General features: G+C 36.7%; 1 protein-coding gene across 1 annotated transcript; it reads left to right on the top strand.

Moving 5' to 3' along the window:
- Positions 1-47: 47 nt before the first annotated feature.
- On the top strand, positions 48-20,769 carry Remo (Remoulade). Its single transcript, XM_022058031.2, has 18 exons — positions 48-340; positions 474-752; positions 1,776-1,847; positions 3,496-3,567; positions 3,655-3,726; positions 4,418-4,489; positions 4,676-4,904; positions 5,492-5,670; positions 6,999-7,135; positions 7,745-7,962; positions 9,759-9,914; positions 10,261-10,407; positions 11,577-11,720; positions 12,526-12,718; positions 13,522-13,771; positions 14,010-14,198; positions 15,131-15,235; positions 16,111-20,769. Exons 2-18 carry the CDS (start codon positions 517-519, stop codon positions 18,248-18,250), a joined length of 4,611 nt encoding a protein of 1,536 aa, XP_021913723.1. The 5' UTR covers positions 48-340; positions 474-516; the 3' UTR covers positions 18,251-20,769.
- Positions 20,770-20,815: the final 46 nt, after the last annotated feature.

Raw genomic sequence — 20,815 nt, 5'->3', positions numbered from 1 at the left:
TCGAGATTGTTTTTGTTGACCAATGAGAATGGAGGGTAGAGTTCAGATCAAGCCCCTGTTGGATAGTATAATTCTCCGGAGGGTATACTTTTCTACCCCTAAAGCAACCAATTGGACAAAAACCTATGTTGGTAATCTGTGACTAGAACCAATACCGTTTCAGTGTTATATTTCAACATGGCGTGAGGTAGAACTGTCATACCAATGTGCTTGCTGGCAAAAACAGAAAATGTAACTTATGTTGTGTGATCTTTTTAAAATTATTGTTTCTGAAAGTTCTTCATGTTAAACATGGGCCGGTCTGAGACGATCCGCGCTTGTGTGGTATATATCGTGTCAGGTATTGATGCAACCGAAATTTAAACAGGTTCACAAATTTGTGAGCTTTTAGTTTAGAAGTGTATTGCACATGTATTTATTGCTGTTAAATTAATTACGTGTTTTTGTTGTTAATGCTTTTATGCCTTGTGTAGGTGGATTGTGACCTATGACTATGAATGTTGTTTAAGAGACACGATGAAGCATGTAAGAAAAGAGAAAGAACTGTTATGGACGGTGTTGGCCCTGCTTCTTTATGTTCAAGAAATTGATTTATTAGAACAGACAGTTAATTGTCCACCACAGTGTGTATGCACCAAGGTTCGATCGCGACCTACTGTGGTCTTCAAGTTGAAGTGTGGAGGTGGAGATAGGAAAGTTTCTTCAATTGAGGAATTAAATCTGCAAGACTTTCCATTGGATATATTTTATTTGTGAGTGGGAAGTTCATTTACAGTTACTAGACACAATGTAAAGTATTCTAAGGTGCCCAGCCCACATGTCCTGGTACAAAATATGGGTTTTATTTAAGTTGCTATCCCATTATGTTTTAACTACTCTGTATAGTCGCCTTGTTTTAGTAAATAATTTCCAATTAAACTTGTTTCAATAGCATTTTAATTTTCTTTGTTGTTTTTTGGGAAGACATCTTGAACTCATTTGAGATTCAGGTATTGACTCTAAAAACAGTTGGTGAAACTTGTGAATGTAACATGAGTTCTTCCAGTATAACATTAACTTTACTGATTGTCAGTAACCCACTATTAAATGCCTTCTTGTGTCTCTAGAACCATCTGCATGTGTTGATAAACTAAAACATGTGACAGCACTATGCATAATTTGATGAAAATGCAGGATCAGATTCTACAGTTGTAAAGCTGATTCCTCAACATAAAAACATATTTTAATTTACCAAACAACTTATGTGAGAACTGAAGTCAATGAGAATTTATACCGTACTTTCCTCCTGAGGCTTAAGCTTTCATGGAGTCCATAAATTGTTGATGTATTGCATCGTTGACTCCCATTTTTGTCTGTTGTCTAAGAGGTGCAGAATATTTTATAATAATGCTATGTTGTTCTCCAGTACTTTAATCTATATTTGGAATATGCTCGCTTAGGTTTATCATGGTTTACCTGAGTTCTTTAAGCATATCCTGTGATAGTACTTTAAAATAGGTGATGGTCACTTGCACATATATTTGTAATCATTCTACCATGTCTCATTTAACACTGTAATCACAGTAGTTTATACATGGCCATAAAATAATTAAAGAAACAAACAAGACAGGGAAACAATCTTGCACATTCATTATTCTCTTTGCCAATTACACAAAAAACTCTGTCAAACAGATACTCAGTAATTGTGTGAGAGTCTGCTGAAAAAGATTCAACACTGATTGTTTCATATTAACTTGTTTCATTTTCATTCCTTTAATATTTCTCCCTTTTTTCAGGGACCTTTATGACAATAACATCATGCATTTGCCTCGGGATGCCTTCTCATATCTGCCAATGTTACAAAAACTGTGAGTAGAATTATACTGTATACACATAACTTGTGACATTCAGAATAACTGACTGATAGAATGTGAATTTTTGTAATGACTGTCATTATTGTGGATGCTTGATGCCTTTAGTGAAACTTTGGAATATCCATTCCCTATGTTGCTCATTATTTTTTTACTGCCTTGCTGAAAGAATGTAATTTTTAGGAAAAATGTGAACTCATTGTGAGGGTTAGGTTATTACATATACAGGAAGTTCCAAAAATGTTTCACTGTATGGTAATGCAGACATTTGACTAACATCAAATGTTAGCAGCATAAGAGTTCAACAATACAGAGATGTGGTATGTAACTTCTAAATACATAGTTACTTTCATATTTAATCCTTATCACTTCACTTTTTGTTGAGTACTTAACTTAAAAATTTCTAGTTTAGTGAATAATAGAAAGGGATGGGTGGCCAAGTGCTGGCTGGACACATCACTTGGATGGAAACTAAAACTAATGTATTAAGAATTTTAGTGAAAAATATTTTGAGAAGCGACTCTCAGAAAAGCCAGTGTTAATGTAGGAATATAAATTTTCAATGCTTCTGAAGAAAATTCAAATGCCCCTACATCATTAGCAGTCTAGGTCTTTTGTATGTCTTTGTCATCCCATCAACAGCCTGAGACATCAGTCTGTTGATTTGGACCATATGATGGTCACCGTGGAAAAACAAATTTGCCATAGTGTTGAAACCTAAGTTAATTCTAACATGTGAAGTGTCATTTTACTCCTCCAGTCCCTTATTGCCCACCTGACAGCTTCATTAGAGATGCCACAGGCAGGCTACAGTCCTAAGAAAGGTATTTTACACCCCTCTTTGCTGATATCAGCCAGTTCATTGCCTACCCCACATTCTAGCACCCATGTTAGTTGTTGACTGTGTGATTGCATATAAATACTCATCTCGAGACTGTGCCAGGGAAATTTTCCATTATTAGGTGTTCATCTTATGATGTGAAAAAAGAATGCCATAAGAGTCCATCTTTGTGTGTGTGTCTGTCTGTCTGTTGTGGTTTTCCTGTTGGGGGTAGGCAACCTGGATTTCCTATCATATGCCGCAGGAGTGAATATAATCACATAAGGTCCTGGCAGTTTAAATGGTTTAAAGGTATTGATGATCCATCTTAATTTTGGTTGATTTGTGGTCTTTTACTACAGGGAATCCTATTTTTCCTTAGACTGGGCAGCTAGAAAATGTTCTCATGACAAGGATGCAGTGAGTTTGATTTAAGTGGGAAGGGGTGGGTAGAGTTTGTACTTAGATGATTTTTTTCTGGTCCAATGGCAGTAATTTTGGTTATTTTCTCTTTGTGAGAAGTAGGGGATTGCATATGATTGAAGTAAGGTAATTATAGGCAGTATTTCTAGTAATATATGATGCATAGCTTTCGTGTTCCATGTGAATGTGAATGAATATAAAAAAGATTATTTATGTATTAAATAAATAAATGATGGCTGTACATGAAGGCATGTTTAATTTTATTTGTGAGGGAAGGGAAGAGTTACATTAGACATTAGATGTGAAAGTGAATCAGTGTCTTTTGTGTATCTGTTCTTAATTTTATGATCAAAATATTTCAGTATCATGTAGAAAAGTAATTAATTACATTCTCTTTTGCAGGAATTTAAGCAGAAGTCATATCCATACAATTGATAATGAGGCATTTTCAAATTTAACAACTCTGAAAAGATTGTAAGTGGTTAACAAGTTAATGAAGTGTATGTTAGTTGCCGTTTACAAATTTGAATTGGAAATGTACTTTTAAAATGTATGTTACAGGGATTTATATGGCAACAGGTTGAAGATTATTAATGCACTCACATTTGTGGGACTGGAGAGTTTAGAGAAACTGTAAGTGCTGATTTTCGTTGGTTGTATTTACCGTGGTCGTAGATATCCTGGTCACCTAGGTGTAAGATGCTGGCTTTCCATGCAGGTGTTGAATATGAGACTGGCTGGGGCCTGTATAGATATTTTTGTAAATTTCCTTTAAATAAAAGATTTTTAGGTATACCAAGCCCCATTATGGATGTGATTCCACAATAAGTGATAGGTCAGTTCTTACACCCATTACTTTTATCTTCAGTATCATAAGTGGTAAATGGAAATCTCACCTCTTCGGTGCTTGTGTCTAAAATATGGTTTCCTACTTTGTTATGCCTGATCGGCAGAGGCCAAGACGATCAAGGACCACAAGTGGGAGAGTAATTCAGGATGACATATTGTAATTATCATATACACATATTGCAGAGGAGTACTAAGCTATGAATACTTGGCTCAGAATACACGGACAAAGTTTGGTAGTTAATTCTTTTGCAACAGCTTTATTTGTTGAAAAATCTTTAGCTGTTACAGGATCACATTATGCTCAGAATAAAAACAGTTTTGATTAAAACTTAACAGTTGCCTTTTGGTATAGGTTTACCTCTTAAAAAATGACTGCAGCTTTTAAGGCCAGTAGAAAAGTTTTGTAAAATTGTTCCATACGTAGGTGGAATGCCAGTGTTAAGGAGATCCTAGATTCAAATTTGTTTTCTTTCAGGGTGTTAAGCCTGAATTCTATTGGTAGGATACAAGATGGAACATTTGATGAACTGGTCTCTTTGAAGCAGCTGTAAGTACATGCATTATGATTGTTTTATCAAATACATTAGTCAGATATGTTTTTATGTCATCTGCTGTTATGGATGGAATAGTTTTTTGAAACTGTTGAAAGGTTGTCATTGAAATATGTAAACACGTTCTGCAATTTGGAGTGTATCTTTCTACTCTTGATAACATATCTTAACTTTTTATCTAGGGATCTGTCAGGCAACCCTCTGATATGTGATTGTGAGCTTGGATGGCTGCTGGAATGGGCTCGAAATGTGTCTGTAAAATTAATTTCATCACCAAAATGTGGAGGACCTCCCGCTTTAAGAGGACAGCCCATCCGCAAGCTGCAACTAGATACAGACTTCCATTGCAATTGGACTTTGGCTGGATCAGGCAGTGGAACACTGTTGGAACTGGAACCTGCTCACAGTCAGGTATGAAAATGGATGATTTACGGTTATGAGACTTGTTTCTGTTGTGCCTATTTGTGGACTTACAGCCTTCTGTTTTCTGCTCACAGTACAAGGCTGAAAGAGTTTATAGAGTGGGATACACTTTCTCAGTGACTGTCTGCACAGTAGACGTGTAATTTAATTTAGCTTTGAACAATTGTAGGGAATGTGGTATTTCCACATTTACAGAGTTCTTACTTTGTTAGAAGTAAGAGATTGGGAAAACATGAACTTAAATTAATACTGAATGTGGGCATTCTGAAACCAATGCTTCATAAGTCCCAGCATCCTGCTCACTTCACCCTGAAGGTGGAGGTGATACATTCCTCTGGAACATTGATAACCACCTACAAGAGTACATGACATCAGAACCCAGAAGACCACAATTGACATTGAACCTGTAATTTCACTCTACTTGTAGGCTACCAAACCCTATCACTTAAAGCTTAAAGGGGTATGCACAAACACGGTTATCATACAAGCCTACTTTTTACTTCATAAAAGGAAAGTAGACTAGAAATTTAAGTAAACTTGCATGAAAAGATGTCTTGATTTCTTTTCCTGATCAGGTTGTGTTTGCCGGTGATTCTCTGAAACTGCGATGTCGAGCTCCAACTGCTGGGACTATGGTAGGTGAGAGGAGTATTGCTAATGTAGTTTGGATGTGGGGTGGTCAGGATCCAGCTGAAGTATTTGAAGAAATTCGTGTTAAAAACCGTTACATTGCAGACAGCGGTTTAGTTGAAAGGTATGTTATACTCTCAATAGGCTTGCATTGTTACTTAAGAATGCACACTTTATGTAACACATTTTTACATTGAGCAGTAATGCAGTTTATTGCAGCATTATCTTTGAAAATTACATAGAAAGTAAAGAAGTTTATATAATGTCTTTATGAACCAAATTAAATATAACAAACATCTACATGGTGACAAGCCAGTTTCCTACCAAATGCACCAACACAAAACCAACTGTTTGACTCCAGACTCTGGCCAAATGCACACTGCCAGTCCTGACCATAATTGCCTTATTTGCATTTCTTGCTACCAGAATTGCCACCATCAGAACTTAATTTCAGTTCTTAATCACACAAACAGCTTACATGTTGATAATTTAACCTGTATTAGCTCAATGTGTCCATGAACTTTGTGTCTGAGAGACATTTATTGCTGTGTGGTGGTACTCTGAATTGTGTTTGTGTCAGTGAAATGCCTCAGTTTAATTGGGCCATAAACATCAACATGTGAAATGTATGTCTTGGTATGATAAGGCGTGACTGCAAATGATGCAATAGGTGTGATATTTCTGCATCGGCCTGCTTGGCAACATAATAATAGGAACTATCATTGGGGATTCTTACAGTTTATGGCATTGTTACTTTATGGAAGCTGGAAACATTCTTCTGGTAAGCACATTATTACGTGATTACAATATTTCTTGAGTCTGGTGGTTGAACCTGTAATGACTGATGTTACGACAAAGCATGTGACACTGACAGCTGATACTGTGCTTTTTAAATGCAAGTTTTGGCAAATATGTTTGGATATGTTTGCTTGTTTAATCAGATACTGTGTCGCCTGGCTAGTGAAAGGGACTTAATTGTTGAGAGAGTTTGTTTTGTGCTATTGAAAAGTGTTCAATACTAATTTTAGCAATGAAATGTAAGTGCTTAGACTAGAATACAGTGATTGAAATAATATGTCTATGTAAATTCAGTGGCTCACCAAAGAGCGAATTAGGAAGACAGTATATCTATACTGTATTTGACATTTTTCATTAATTCGAAGAACAGTCAGCTTTTCTGTATGATAGAAGTCCAGTTATTTAAGTCATGGCATTTAGAACCAACCTGTAACATAGCTTATGTAAGTTTAATGCAGCAAATTATGGGTTTAATGTGTGTGACTAGCAGGTGCACATGAAATAGTGAATGCATATTTTCTTGTACAGAGTGGATCCTAATATGTGTTTGGTTGGAGTACAAAAGGGTTATTTAAATATGAAGTAACCTTCACCTTCACAGTTCATATTGTGCTCAGTATTCTCACATATGTAATGTTTATTTAAAATTTTTAGCTCACTTAGCATCCAGCACCTTCAGCACGACCACAGTGGAAAATGGAATTGTAGACTTGTGTCAGAAGAAGGAAACCAAACACAAGCTATTTCAGTGATTGTTATCTCTGAAGACACTCGTTATTGCCCGCAGACAGGTAGTAGACTGTCATTTATGTAAATGTGAAATTTGTCTGATTTTTATTGGGTTATGTTTCCTAGAATATGTTCATTTTCATATACATTCTGAAGTAATGAGTATTGAAACAGTCGTGCATTACTTTTTTATTTTATGGCCTAAACACAGTAATAAATCCACACTGAAAAATTATCTTTTAAACCCAAAGTCACTTATTATAAATACTAGTTCTATTCTGACAAGCGACTGCATCTTTAACAATTCAAAACTCGTAATTTTTTGTATATCTTTTATTCTTGTCTGCAGTATATGAGCAAATTAACTCCATGGTAGCTTGAGTAGTTGATAGTTATTTTCTGGTTAACAGCTGTTTGATTCATCACTGTTTTCAAAATCCTTCCATTGAACATTGTCCTGAATTGCTTCAATCCAGTCCAAATATTCACACCCTATTTCTAGTATCCATTTTAATATTATCATCCGATCTGTATTTAGGTCTAGTAAGTGTGTGTCTTCCCTTGTTATTTTGTTTTCTCCATGCATGGTAGAAGTCCTGAAGATATCAGCCTTCTTGATTTCAGAAGAGGGACAAAGCAGATAAATGTTGTTTTCCTTTTCTTTTGGACAGTGACCTCAAATAACAAGGGTGTGTACACGTGGCCAAAGACAGTTGTAGGGTACACAGTTGAGCTTCAGTGTGAGGGAGAACAACTGAGTGGTATTGGATTTAGACCACCTTTCAGGGCTCGATATACCTGTGCAGAATCTGGAATTTGGGAGCAGCTTAATACAACTATATGCCCTTACGTGAGTGAGACCACCAAGATTCTGGAGCAGTTTTCCAAGGTCTGTTGTTGTATCATTATTCTGTAACTGTGTTTTAATATTTACTGGTTTACCATATTGGAAATAACGTCTTGATTTGTTGTGTCTGAGATATGCAACATTCTAAATTTATTCTCTTTAAATAAAGCTCCCCTGTCACTATTGAAGGCATTCTGTGTTTATCTAAATACCATGCTCATCTTTTATCTGAAATTGTTGCATAAAAACACTGGATGTGTGTAATATTCAAGGATTCAATCTGGGTGGCACAAAGAGCTACATGTGGGAAAATACAAAATGCAGTAATAGAATTTGCACCAATGTTGGTGTGAGCTGTATTGGCAATTGGGTGAAGTAAGAGGCTTGACCTTTAAACTTTTACTTTTCTTGCAGCAGCAAGAAAGAAACGGGGGTGTATTGTCAGTTCTCAGTTACTGCAAGGCAATTTCTTGCTGTATGGTGTATAACATTCTCAGTTCTATTATTTCTTCATTTGCAAAAGGTTTTTGTGATGAGATTTCAGATTTTCATGGCAGCATGTTGACATTTGTGTTCTGGGATTCTGTGCTGTGTTGTCTGGTAGAAGTGATAGATTTTGCAGAGGTATTTACTGCCTCCATCATTAGGGTGATGACTTGTATAGGGTGCGCGAGAAGTGCTGGCACTTGCGCAAAGAACTGATTTTGGTCATATGAGATGCACCCTTCCGAAGAACGCGCTAGAGGGGTGTCAGCTTCAGTTGGTTTGTAGCTCTAGCTGTGTTTAGATCGGTGCGTCATCACAGCTGAGGCTGTGCGACCCCCCACTACTACTGAACTCCCCTCTCTCGGCTTACACATAGCACATTTAGGTGCCACCACTAATCGCGCGACCTATACCAGACTACATGGCACATCCCAGAACACAGTAATGTTTAGGTTTACATTGCTTAAGGGTCATCCATAATTATTTTGTCCACATCAATTTTCTTGGTGTCTGAACTTGTCATATTTTATGGGATGGTAAAGCAGGTATTCACTAGTAAAAAAACATTTTGAGCATTGTTTCTGTTATATTTGAATACTACTTGTACTGTGCTTACAGCAGAGAAATATTATTTTTGACAGTTGTGTGGAGCAGAGGATGTTGTACTGAACCTTTCCCTTTCCTTTCTTCTGTAAGGTGCTAAGATTAATGATACAGACAAATTCAGCTGCTGGAAATGAATGAATGCAACTGTCCATGTGAAACTGAAGATTGTAAGAGAAGCAGAGCAAATAGGAAATTGTGGCATGGCCAGTGAAATAGGTGAAAGTTGCATCTGCTACAAAATAGCATTCACTGGCTGTCTTTTTGTAAGCAGAAAGCAAAATTTGTAGTGGTAGAAGAAAGGTTTTCTGCATACTTCAATGAGGGGCACCAATTTTATTATGCAGTGTCCATGAAATGTGCAAGTTGAAGGCATTAGAAATTTTGAAAAGCAACTGGCTTCTAGGGCTTCAGTGCAAGCAATGTTGGTTACAGAAATTTTTGAATAAGACAGTTTCTGTGCAATGCATTTGAAGAAGAAATGTTAGCACTGTGTGACACATGTTGGGTAGATAATTTCAGACAATGATAGTAACAATAAACCATATTTCTTTATTATGGTTAATTTATTGTGACCACTTGATGTACCTGAGAAGACTTCACTGAATTTAGTCACTGTAAAAGTTAGAGATCATACTATGTTGTCTTGTTATATAAAGTTTCCGAAGTTATGTTAAAACAAATTCCTTTGCCACCTGTGTTTTCTGTGTACTTTATATTTAAATTCTAATTTTCTGTATTTGCCATAGGTAAATCTAAGCGTAGCAAAAGGCAGTGTGTTGGAGAGTGCAAAACGATTAAAAAACTTCACTAGCAATGACAAACAACTTCAAGATAAAATGGATGTGGTGTTCATCTCTAAAACTATTGAAAATTACCTGGAATATGTTACAAAAGAGAGAGAGGTAATTATAACATCACATGTCTGATGACGTATATAATATTTATGTGTATATAGTTAAATATCAGATAGAATTTGTATCATTGTTATATGGTAGAATATTTCCTACTTTTAATTTTTCATCAGAATTTGTGTAGTATTTTTATAGTCCTGGATCAAGGGATATTGAACAGTGGGATTTAATATTAATAGTGTTGAATCTTCGGGCTCTGTAATGAGAGTTAGCTGGAAACAAGTATATTTGGGGTTGTGGCACTCCTGCCTAGCCAATGGGATGTTAAAAGTTATCAGTGACAGGTGTAATGAGATGAATTATGTGGTGAAGTTGTGATTTGTTTATATTGTCATAGTTGGGTTCGCACCTTGTGGATGTTGTAAGTACACTTATGCACCTGCCAAAAGAATTGCTGACTGCCGCACAAGAAGAGGATCATGCATGCACTCGCTTAGTAAGGGCTGTGGAGCTGATAGCAGAGTTCACTCCTTCACTGCACAAGGTGGGGGTCCAGTCCAATGCACATCATGTAGCATTTTACTGTTAGTTACTAACTGATGTTTTATGATAATCATATGAATTTAGAAGTGGCACGCTTTGATGATGTAGGACATTTAGAAGGAACTTATTATGCAGCAGGAAGGGGTATTTAAATATTCAGATGTCTTAAATGCAGACTTCAATAAAACCATTATAAAATCAAGTGAATATGGAATTTCACAGTTCAGCATGACCCTTAGGGTAGTATAATGTTGTATCTAATAATGATGTGGAAAACCCTGAGATAGCAGCTCGAAATATTTGGCTCAGAAAAGTCTGATAAGTTGTCACTCCAAGTGGTGATGTGAAGCACTTTTAGAAACATAAAGTACAGGTATAATATAATTGTTGAGCCAGATACCTCCACTCACATACCAAGGGCAAGATTTTGTCACTTATGACCATTACTTATATACTAATAAAGTAAACTAATAATGGCTTGAAAGAAAAACAAATATACCAGGAGCAAAAGCAGACATCCTTATCTATTAAACCACGTTGTTACATTCTGAGTAGCAATATTCATTGACTGTTGCTTAAAATTTTAAAAATTCTGGAAGTATGACAATAAAATACGTTAAAAATTCTAAAATTTATTACGTTTCAGAGGCTGGCTTTGTCTCTGTCTTCAGCTAAGTAGGTGCCTACAATGGTGCCCATTGGATAACGCTAACCTTTGTCAGCGGGATATTAAATTTTATGGTTTTATCAGAAATACTGAACCCTTTCATATTCTGTAATCTTGCAATACAGAGCAGAAAATACAATCTCTATGTTACTGTTGACAATTTGATGTGCAGAGTTTTAATGTCATCTGTTTGAAAGTGCATTGATCCAAATCAGATAGCACCATATAAATCTGTAAAGAAGAAAAGAAAGCAAAATGTGATATGAGTTATGTGCGTAACCAGTTTGTAAGGGTGAAGATGGAATATATGATACATACATTATCCATAAGATCATAAATCCTGTAATAACATTACTGTGGCAACAGTCTTAATAATTTGTGGATAACGGACACAATAATCATAAACGATAATCATGTTAATATAAGATTATATGCCCTTGTTCTCAGACTCTTGGTGTATAACGTTTCTGATCTACTTTACTACTAAGAGAAATTTATTGCAGTCAAACCTGGCTGTAGAGGAGTACCGTGTGAACAGAGAGAGATTCAGTGGTCTCTCATGCACGTGGTATACGCACTCAGGAAAAAATGCTGGTCATCTGTTCCACTGTTCTACCAGCAATACATCAGCTTTACTTGGGTCTAAGGTATATAATTTTGCATAAGCTTTAATATTTAATAATTTTTTTAATGGCATTTAAGACAGTAACGGTGAGGCAGCAGAACATGGAACAGCTATCTTCATGGTGATGAAATATTTGTGTGTTGTACAGTTGCTACATAAATAACTGTCTGGTTATAATATGAAGGTTCAGTTCTGGAAATTTGTATCGGACTCATGCCTGAGCCATTGTACTGATTATTTTATGTTTCTAAGGCTGGTGTTCTAGGTGAGTATCTCCCTTTGGAGTAGTGGTAGCAGACCTATGAAGTACTTTCTTCAAATATTGATTGAGACACCAATTATCCTGCCTGAGGTGTTTTATGGAATAACCATCTGACGAAAATATATAGATAAATAATATGTTACACATATTGAGGTTTTTGGAGCAATGGAAGATCTCCCTTGGATAAGATATCAGCCCAGTAGGATTTGAGATTTTCATGGCAGTGAATCTAAAGATGGCTGTCTTCTGGATTGTTGTGCTGTGTAGTCTGGTAGAAGTTTACTGACTTTTCAGAGGTCCTCGCTCCCCTCGTGGTGGAGGCAACGAGGACCTCTGAAATGTTGGTAAACTTCTACCAGTTAAGCCCAATTATAATTATGTATAGTTTATGATGGTGGTATTGGAGTAATATTTTATATTTTCATTGAAAGTTTACAGTGTAGATGAAATATTTTTTTATTGTCTGTTTCTTTCTGTATAGTTCTGGCTGTTGTGCATATATATTTTTCAGTTATATAATATTATGTCATTTATTTAATAATCATGCTCACTGTTGTCTTTTTAGGTCATAGAAGCTTCTATCCATGTACCAGCGTCTTTGTTTTACCAACTTGAGGTGCAAGGATACTCTTTTAACTCTGAACAGCAGCTGTTGGTATCCATGTATGAGAACAACAAATTGTTTCCACGAATCCACCCAGACTCATCCCAACAAGATGGTAGAGATATTACATCATGCGTCATTGGCACAAAATTAGGTGAGAATCATGTTTGTAACTGTAATAGCATTCTAAACAGCTTGTTGACTATATCAGGATTACAGATATTTATATGTGTTACAGCTTTGTTTATTGTTCTTATGTAATGGCAGTGGTGGATATATATAGTTCCAAAGCTTCTTTTTAAGGGTTAACACTATGCTGAATTGCCCAAGTGGAATACCACCTGATTTCAGTGTTGTTTGTTATTCAGTTATGTACACCTCTGCTGGATATTATTCATTGTTAGAGATACTTTGATGAGTGCAAGATTTCGCTAGTTTTGTCTACACTCTTCATGTAACTGCTCTGTAATTTTTGTTGTTACTGTCATCATCATCACTGGTTATGGTTATGATTGAACCTGCAACCCCTCAATTAGGACACAGGATCTGTTGAGAATCCCTCCTGACTTTTTTTGTGGGGTTACCTGAAGAATGTAGTTTACAGCACGAAGCTAACAATGTTCATTTTGAACACCTACACTAGATTCACTAATTCACTAAGTGCCAATGCTGACATATGTAATGGTTTAGTTTATTAACATTTATTGAACATGTATATATCTTTCTGGGACACTGGATAACAGAATCCATTCAAAAATGACAACAGTCTGTCTTCTTTCTGACAATCTGTATTTTTTTTATTTATATGTAATGTACATGAATATTCATCAAAGATGTAAGTTTTCAGTGGCAGATGTGTTAGTGAACATATATATACATCATGTGTGGGTGGTAATCTTAATGACTTCAGAAATTAGTGAGCAAGGTATCTAATACGAGTAAATTTGTGTTTCATAGTGGGGATGGAGGTTCAGAATTTAACACATCCTGTGTATGTAATGCTGAGAGCCCCATTGCTTTACCACTCATCTGGCTCGCCCAAACCTGTGTGGTGGGATGCATCCCTAAACAATGGTACAGGTGGCTGGAGTCAAACAGGATGTCAGTTGTCTCATCTCTTACATGGTCTGTTGGTATTCCAATGCAACAGATTTGGCTACTTTGGTCTCTTACAGAAAGATGTCTTTCTCTATGACTACATGGGAAGGTGAGTATCCATTAGCCACTATTTAATTATATTAATTTCCATGTACCAGTATTTGTCTCAATGCAGAACATTCAACAGTGGTCAATGTGACATTAGAAAATAATCGTTCAAAACTATTTGAATTTGTCTGTGTATATGTTTAATTTTTCATGTTAGTGTTACAAATGTGTAGGGATTTTCACGCTGCTTAAAAACTACAGTAAAGTCTCAATGTCACATAACATTACTTTCTTTTTAGGGTGGCTGGAGCCAAATTTAGATTTTCACATCCTGCAGTTTATGTTGGCAGCGCAATTGGAGTTATAAGCTTGATGGTGGCCATTGTAACATATGTAATCTGTCATGCTTCTATTCAGATGTCAAAGAAAACAAAACACTCGCTGGTCAACACTTGGATTGCAGTTGCTCTCCTTTGTTTTATGTACAGGTAATGTATGACCTATCCCGCTTCATGTTGATGAATGGCTTAACTAAATATAACCACAAATATACACAGCAACTACAATTAAACTGATAGAACTCAGCTCTTTTTTGTACATGAAACTAATGAATGGAAAAACTTAAAGTTATGACTAACTAACTACCTACATGGCTTACCGAACCCGAAGATTTATCACCGAATTAACCAAAGCCCTCCACCGGACCCTGTCCTGGTCCAACAAAATCCAGTCTCAACTCCTATCTCCCATAGATCCCGCCTGACATTATCCTCCCATCTAAGTCTAGGTCTCCCCAGCGGTCTCTTCCCCTCGGGCTTCCCAACCAATACCCGGTGCACACCTCTTGTCCCATCCATGCGTGCTATATGCCCTGCCCATCTCATTCTTCTCAACTTAATCACCCTGACGATACTGGGGGAGGAGTATAGATTTTTAAGCTCACCATTATGCAGTTTTCTCCATGCCCCATCATCTTCTCTCCTAGGCCCAAATATTCTCCTCAACACCCTATTCTCAAACATCTGCAATCTGTGTCCCTCCCTCTGAGTGAGAGACCATGTTTCGCACCCATACAAAACAACAAGCAAAATTATTGTTTTGTATACTTTAATTTTCAGGTTCTTTGAAATCAGATGGGAAGACAAGTAGCAAGCATTTCCAGAATTTAGTCTCCTCCTATATTATCATGTAGAATTTAAAAAAAGATATGCATGTTCAGTGTACATCATGCATTGAAGTTCTATATCATTAAAGTTTGAAAAACATCTATATGAATAATGAGATGAAATGTGGTAACTGGCATGGAATGTGGACATAACAGAGTTAGCTGCAGTGAGATTGTAGTTAAACACGTAATTAAAGTATTTAATTACCATTATTTTGTTAGATTGGATTAGTAACATTTGTTATGTGTTTTCAGTTTGGGTATCCATCAAACAGAAGATGTGAAAATATGTCAAGGAGTTGGATTGCTCCTGCATTATTTAACATTATCATCTTTATTATGGATGGCTGTTACAGCCAGGTGAGTTGTGTGATTAAACACATTATATGAATTAATGTTTTTTATGTGCTTGTCTGAAAATGTTGGATATTTCAGAACGTCATGTTGAATTTATGTGCCTTGAAAGTTTTAAGTCTTACGGTGTCATAAAAACCACTCTGCTTTATCTGTGTTCATATTTGCACAAGGCAGGGCACTTTATTGTGAGGAGGTTTTGATGGGGGTGCTTTTTTGTCTTTTGTGGTGATGGCTGGAAGTCTCATGTGTCTTTCAGGTGCTACGTCAACTAAGCATGTATGCATGTGGAAATAAGACCTTCTTTACACCGAACCAAACATTTCCCATGTTCCCCACCAGTGTCAGGGTGTGCAGATGTGGGAACAAGAGATCCATTAGTGATTTAGATATGGGCGGTTTTCTGCTGCTACCAAGACTGATCAAATTTGCAAGTGGAAATGTTAAAAATAAATTTACCAATGCATGCTGACAAGCTTTCAAGCACCGGTGAGCCCAGTACCCTGATCACTTGCATTGAGGAGCACAGGTGCAGATTATTGTGGCAATGATTACAATTTTCTAGGAATACTTTGACCTCTCTCTCTCTCTCTCTTCTTCTTTTTTTTTCTTTTCTTTTTTTCTTTTGTATATTGACTACTGACTGACTCAGCACAGGAGTCGAAGACGAAGACAGTTTTTAGAATGTTGGATATTTTTCTCCGTATCAACACAGCTAATTGCCTGAGAAGACAATTGCTTTTAGTTGCTCTAAAAACTTCACTTTTCTCTATAGCTTTTGTTTAAAAACTTTTATAGTTATATCAGTGATCTTCTGGGTTGTTCTGCCGCGTAGTATTTTTACTGTATGCTATGTGTGAAATGTGGTTTTAATTTTTCAGCAATGTGTACAAGAGGCTGAACAAATCAGATTCGTTAGACTCTGCTCCTGAAGATGAACTTCCTCCTGACCAGCCAGTGGCTCAGAAACCTCTCCTCGGTCTATATCTGGTGGGCTGGGGCATTGCTCTTATTGTGTGTGGCATATCAGGTGCAGTGAACATGAGGGACTATGCAGGCTATTCGCATTGCTTTCTTATGCCAGGTCCTGCTCTCAGTGCAGTGTTTGTCCCCATGGGAGTGTTAGTCTTATTCCTCATGGTCTTCTTTCTCCTCATATATTGTGGTATTCAGAACCTAGACACCAATGGACAGCTTTCTGAAGGTACCCAAGTGACAGAAAATGTAGATTTGGATTTGTTGGATTCCAACATTATGACCACAGCAACAATAGAGCACGCAAGTATGCGCAGTGCATCAACTCCAACAGCATCTAGTGATGTTGAAGATATGGAACATTCACCACTGAGCCAATTGAAAGCTCACGTCATTGTCCTGCTTTTGTACCTCTTGATGTGGATCTCTGCTGCATTTGCAACTGCCAGGCCATTTCAGAATTATCTCTCGTATGAGGAGATTATTTTTAGCGTTCTGTATGGTCTGTTGGCATCGTGTTTGGGAATGTTTATTTCATTCTACTACTGCATAGCCAGGAGTGATGTACGAGCTCAATGGCACCTGATGGAATGCTGGTGCAGAAGGCGACGTGGTCGTTGTTGCCGTACCAGGAGTATCTCTGACACCAATCCAACGCTTCCAACTTCCCAACCACTTGCACCAATTACTAATGTTGGACCATGCACTGGTAATCAAGCCCAACCTGTATCAAGTTCTAACAGTATTAATTCCTCTGCCCACACTGCCAAGTCCCATAATAGCAGTGTTGCCAAAGCTGCAGTTGAGTTGAATGGAACAGCGAAATTTGATTTTGAGTCAGGTGGGAAGATATCCAATGTTAACTTGGTAGTTCTTCACAGACAACAATATCGTTCCAACAACAGTGTCACAACATTTACTGAAGCATCTGGAGCAAGTGGAGCAGAGATGTTCTACAACCCTCATCAGAGTACAGTAGCGCGCAAGTTCTTCAGGAAGCAACGTCGACACATGAAACACAACAATTTAGGAGCACGGAGAAGGGGTGATGGTGGAGGGGGTACAAGCGATGGTGGTTCCAACACTCGAGCTGAAAGTGCCGTATTTCTTTCTTCAGACATGGAGAATGCTAGTGGCAATGTAGCATCCAGTATTTATGCCCAAGGTTCGAAAGTTAATAACACAAACATTCACATTGAGCATCCACATCACTCTTCTCGACACAAGGATTCTAAGTCACAGAATCCTAATATTTTGACTGATAGTGGAGGGGATGAAGGTGGTGTCGATAGCCATGGATTGCCATTGGAGAGGTTGGTGATTGGTGCCGAAGAGTCTAGCACTTCAGCTCCAGTGAACAACGATGGGACAGCTAGGGTTCCTAGCTCTTGTTCTGGCTCATTGCCATCAGACAGAATTAATTCAGTTGATGAAATGCCAGATGTAACTTTGATGACAACAGAGTTCAGTGAAGTGGTAAATGAAATACAACAAGTTAAAGACAAAGGTGACCATAATATAAAGTGTTGTTCAGACAGTTCGTGTTGCAAACTTCCAATACATAGGACATCTAGTAGTGCACTGACAGCTTCATGCGCTGCAGAGAATCACAAGACTGAAGCCCAGCATGAAGCTGTCAGCAGAAATGACAGTCCAGATGTGTGTAAGGATTCAGTGGTTTGGAATGCCAACTGCAGTGAAACTAGTGCACATCTGAATACTGCAAGTATGGACTCCGAGCATAAATTTCTTGGCCATAATTGTTCTGCTTTGTCTGATAGTGATTTAAAAAGTAACCTGGTAAAACATGTATGTCATAATTATCTGCATGGGAAGAATCAGAAACATTCAAAACAAGACAGATGTTACAGTGATGTTGATAATGTTGAGACAGGCGAGGTATTTGTTGGAAAGCAGAAACCTGAGATTTTTCTGAAGAGAAAGAAATTGAGTTTACCATCTAGGCAGTTAACAGGGTATGATTGTGAAGAAGGTGTAGAAACTGTTGATGTGCCAACACTAAACAAAAAGGAGACCAGTGTCTAGAATGGGATATTTCACATGCCACATATGAACAAAAGACACTGTGACCTACTGCTTTAATCATATATTATACCAAGGTAAGCTACTACTTGTAGAACCTATAAAGAAAAAATGATACTCTGATAAAGCATCAAAGACATACATAATAACCCTTGAAAGCACAAAGTTTATCTAAGTACTATAAAATTAATTTTATACCTCAAAGAAAATGCATTTCCGTTATGAAGGTAAGTTGATGATGTTTAGGAAAATAATTGCTATTTGTTCTTAAAATTATATAAAACTCATAAATATGCTCTGTAAGCAAAATGCTCAGTTATTGAATGTTTAAGCAGGTGGTACCTTTGTGCTTTAAAGGGATATAAGGTACTTTAAGAAATGCTGTTTTTGGTTCTCTCGAAGATAGAACTTCCAAGAGTGTCAGTGCCTGCAGTATATTAAGTTTTTTTCCCCTAAGGAAATGTTTTTATTTTCTTTTATCGTGCCATATTGTCTTATGAAATATGCAAATTCAAATAAAACTGCAGTGCACGGAGCAGACTGAGCAACAGATTAAATAATAGTGTCAACAACAGCTAACTTGGAAGTAATTACACATCAGGTGCCAAAATCAGGTGCTTGCAAGATGGTGTCTAATTTGTCAGAGTTAAAAAGAAAAGTTGATCAGCCACAAAAAGAATTAGGACAGAACATGGGAAATTCAAATTAAATAGCACGTGTTTTGTGGGAATAAATTACTAAAATTGTAGGAAAATTAATGGGGCTGAAAAGTAAATTACGTAAATGACAGGAAGATGTGTATTCCAGGATTATAAATATGGGGTTTTACTCTGTTTTTTTAATGCAGTCACCAAGTTACCTGTTTTAGGTATTTCTGACCTTACGTTCACTGCCAGTTTATGTTCGTATGTTCCTTAAAATGCCATGAACTGCTCACCTCTGTGGTAATATATCTGATTTTGTAGGCGTATATATTATTTTCCATGATATTGCTTAGATCTGATTGGGCTAATATGCCTGTAAAGGATAGAGTAAAGTCACAAACTACGATGCATCACATCTGTCAAGGATGGAGGTCAGTTTCAGTGTTGGTACTGATATTTGAGGGATATTGCAGTTTAGGTCATAATACCGATATGATATTGGAAGGGGGTGCAATTTAGACAAATGTTTAATATTCCTCGCTAGTATGACAGTATGATGACAGTGTACTTCACAAGGATAGTGAATTTCCTTGCAAAAATAGTTTCTCTGTATGTGCTCCAGATGATAACATTTTATAGCTATTTTGAAAGTTGCCAGACATTGAAACATCTGATAAGTTGCTGTCTGCATGTAAGGAGATACTCAGAAGTTATTAGAATATATTTATAAAATAAGATTTATTTAAGTGATAAAATGTTGCATTGTCCTCTTCAAAGTACTTCGTTGGGAGTTAATACACCAAACCAAGGGCTTCAATCATTAGTGGAAGCTTGTCTTTTGCAGAACAATTAAGTACCTGCTGCAAATTTTTCTGAATCTCCAAGACATTAAATGTAATTTCTTTGAGCTTGTTTCTTTGAAAAGAGTATGTAGCAGAGATGAAGGTCTAAGGAGTAAAGGTGTGAAAGATTGCAGTCATCATGTTCTTGTTCAACAGATGACTGTGAGCAGGTGCGTTGTCATGATTAACCACCCAATCTCCATTTCTCAGGGTGGTTTTGGTGGACTTTTCTCTGTAGAAGCTATAGCATGTCTCTGTTTGTTGGTAGTTTGACCTGAGAGATTGAATTTATGATGCTTAACCCTGTCACATTTAAAAAAAACACTCCATATGTTCTTGCCATTCGATGAGACTTGTCTTGCCTTGTTTGGACATGGTATCTGCAGAAAGTTTCATTGTGATTACTGATTTTTTTTTTCTGATTTGTACCTATCTTCTTCAGAGGCTCTTTGTAATATGCCACATGTTTAAGAAGCAGTTTTACCAATCTTGAAGCAAAACTTTTATGCATATTCTTTGTCATCTTAAGTCAATTATTTAAGTATACTGAAAAATATGTAATACACACGTTCATTGAACAGCTTCAGATGTATGACAGTAAAACATGTGTGGCAAACTACTTGTCAAAGTATATTTGCTATCTCCATTTAGCTGGAGAAGTCTTCATCATTACAGAGCATTCTCATAAATTTTTGGTTTTGTCTCTTCAGTTGCTGACTACATATGAATACAATTTAATCTGGTGAATAGTGGTAAAGGTTGATAATTATGTCATCTCTTTATTATGACTTTATTTGCTGGTTTTGCATTTGGAAAGAAGAAGGGTCATGAAAATTTTATAGTAATATTGTATATCTATTAACCTCTTGTATTTCCATCTTGCATTCAGTCCAGTGAGTCTGATATTATATATAGTCTGTTAATATAAGGACTGTAACAAATATAATTTAATACTCTGTGAACATAATAATGTTACATTTTGCTGATTATTAACAGTATTACACAGTAATAAACTAACTTCATAATAGAACTCAAACATTCCATGTTGCTAATATCATTTGATTCCATTTCACATTTTCATT

The sequence above is a fragment of the Zootermopsis nevadensis genome, unplaced genomic scaffold, assembly GCF_977971745.1.
Source record: "Zootermopsis nevadensis isolate Lab colony 2312 unplaced genomic scaffold, Znev_1.0 Znev_ptg000016l, whole genome shotgun sequence".
Taxonomy (NCBI): Eukaryota; Metazoa; Arthropoda; class Insecta; order Blattodea; family Termopsidae; genus Zootermopsis; species Zootermopsis nevadensis.
Note: the sequence above shows the minus strand (reverse complement) of the source record. Positions and strands in the feature narration are given on the sequence as shown.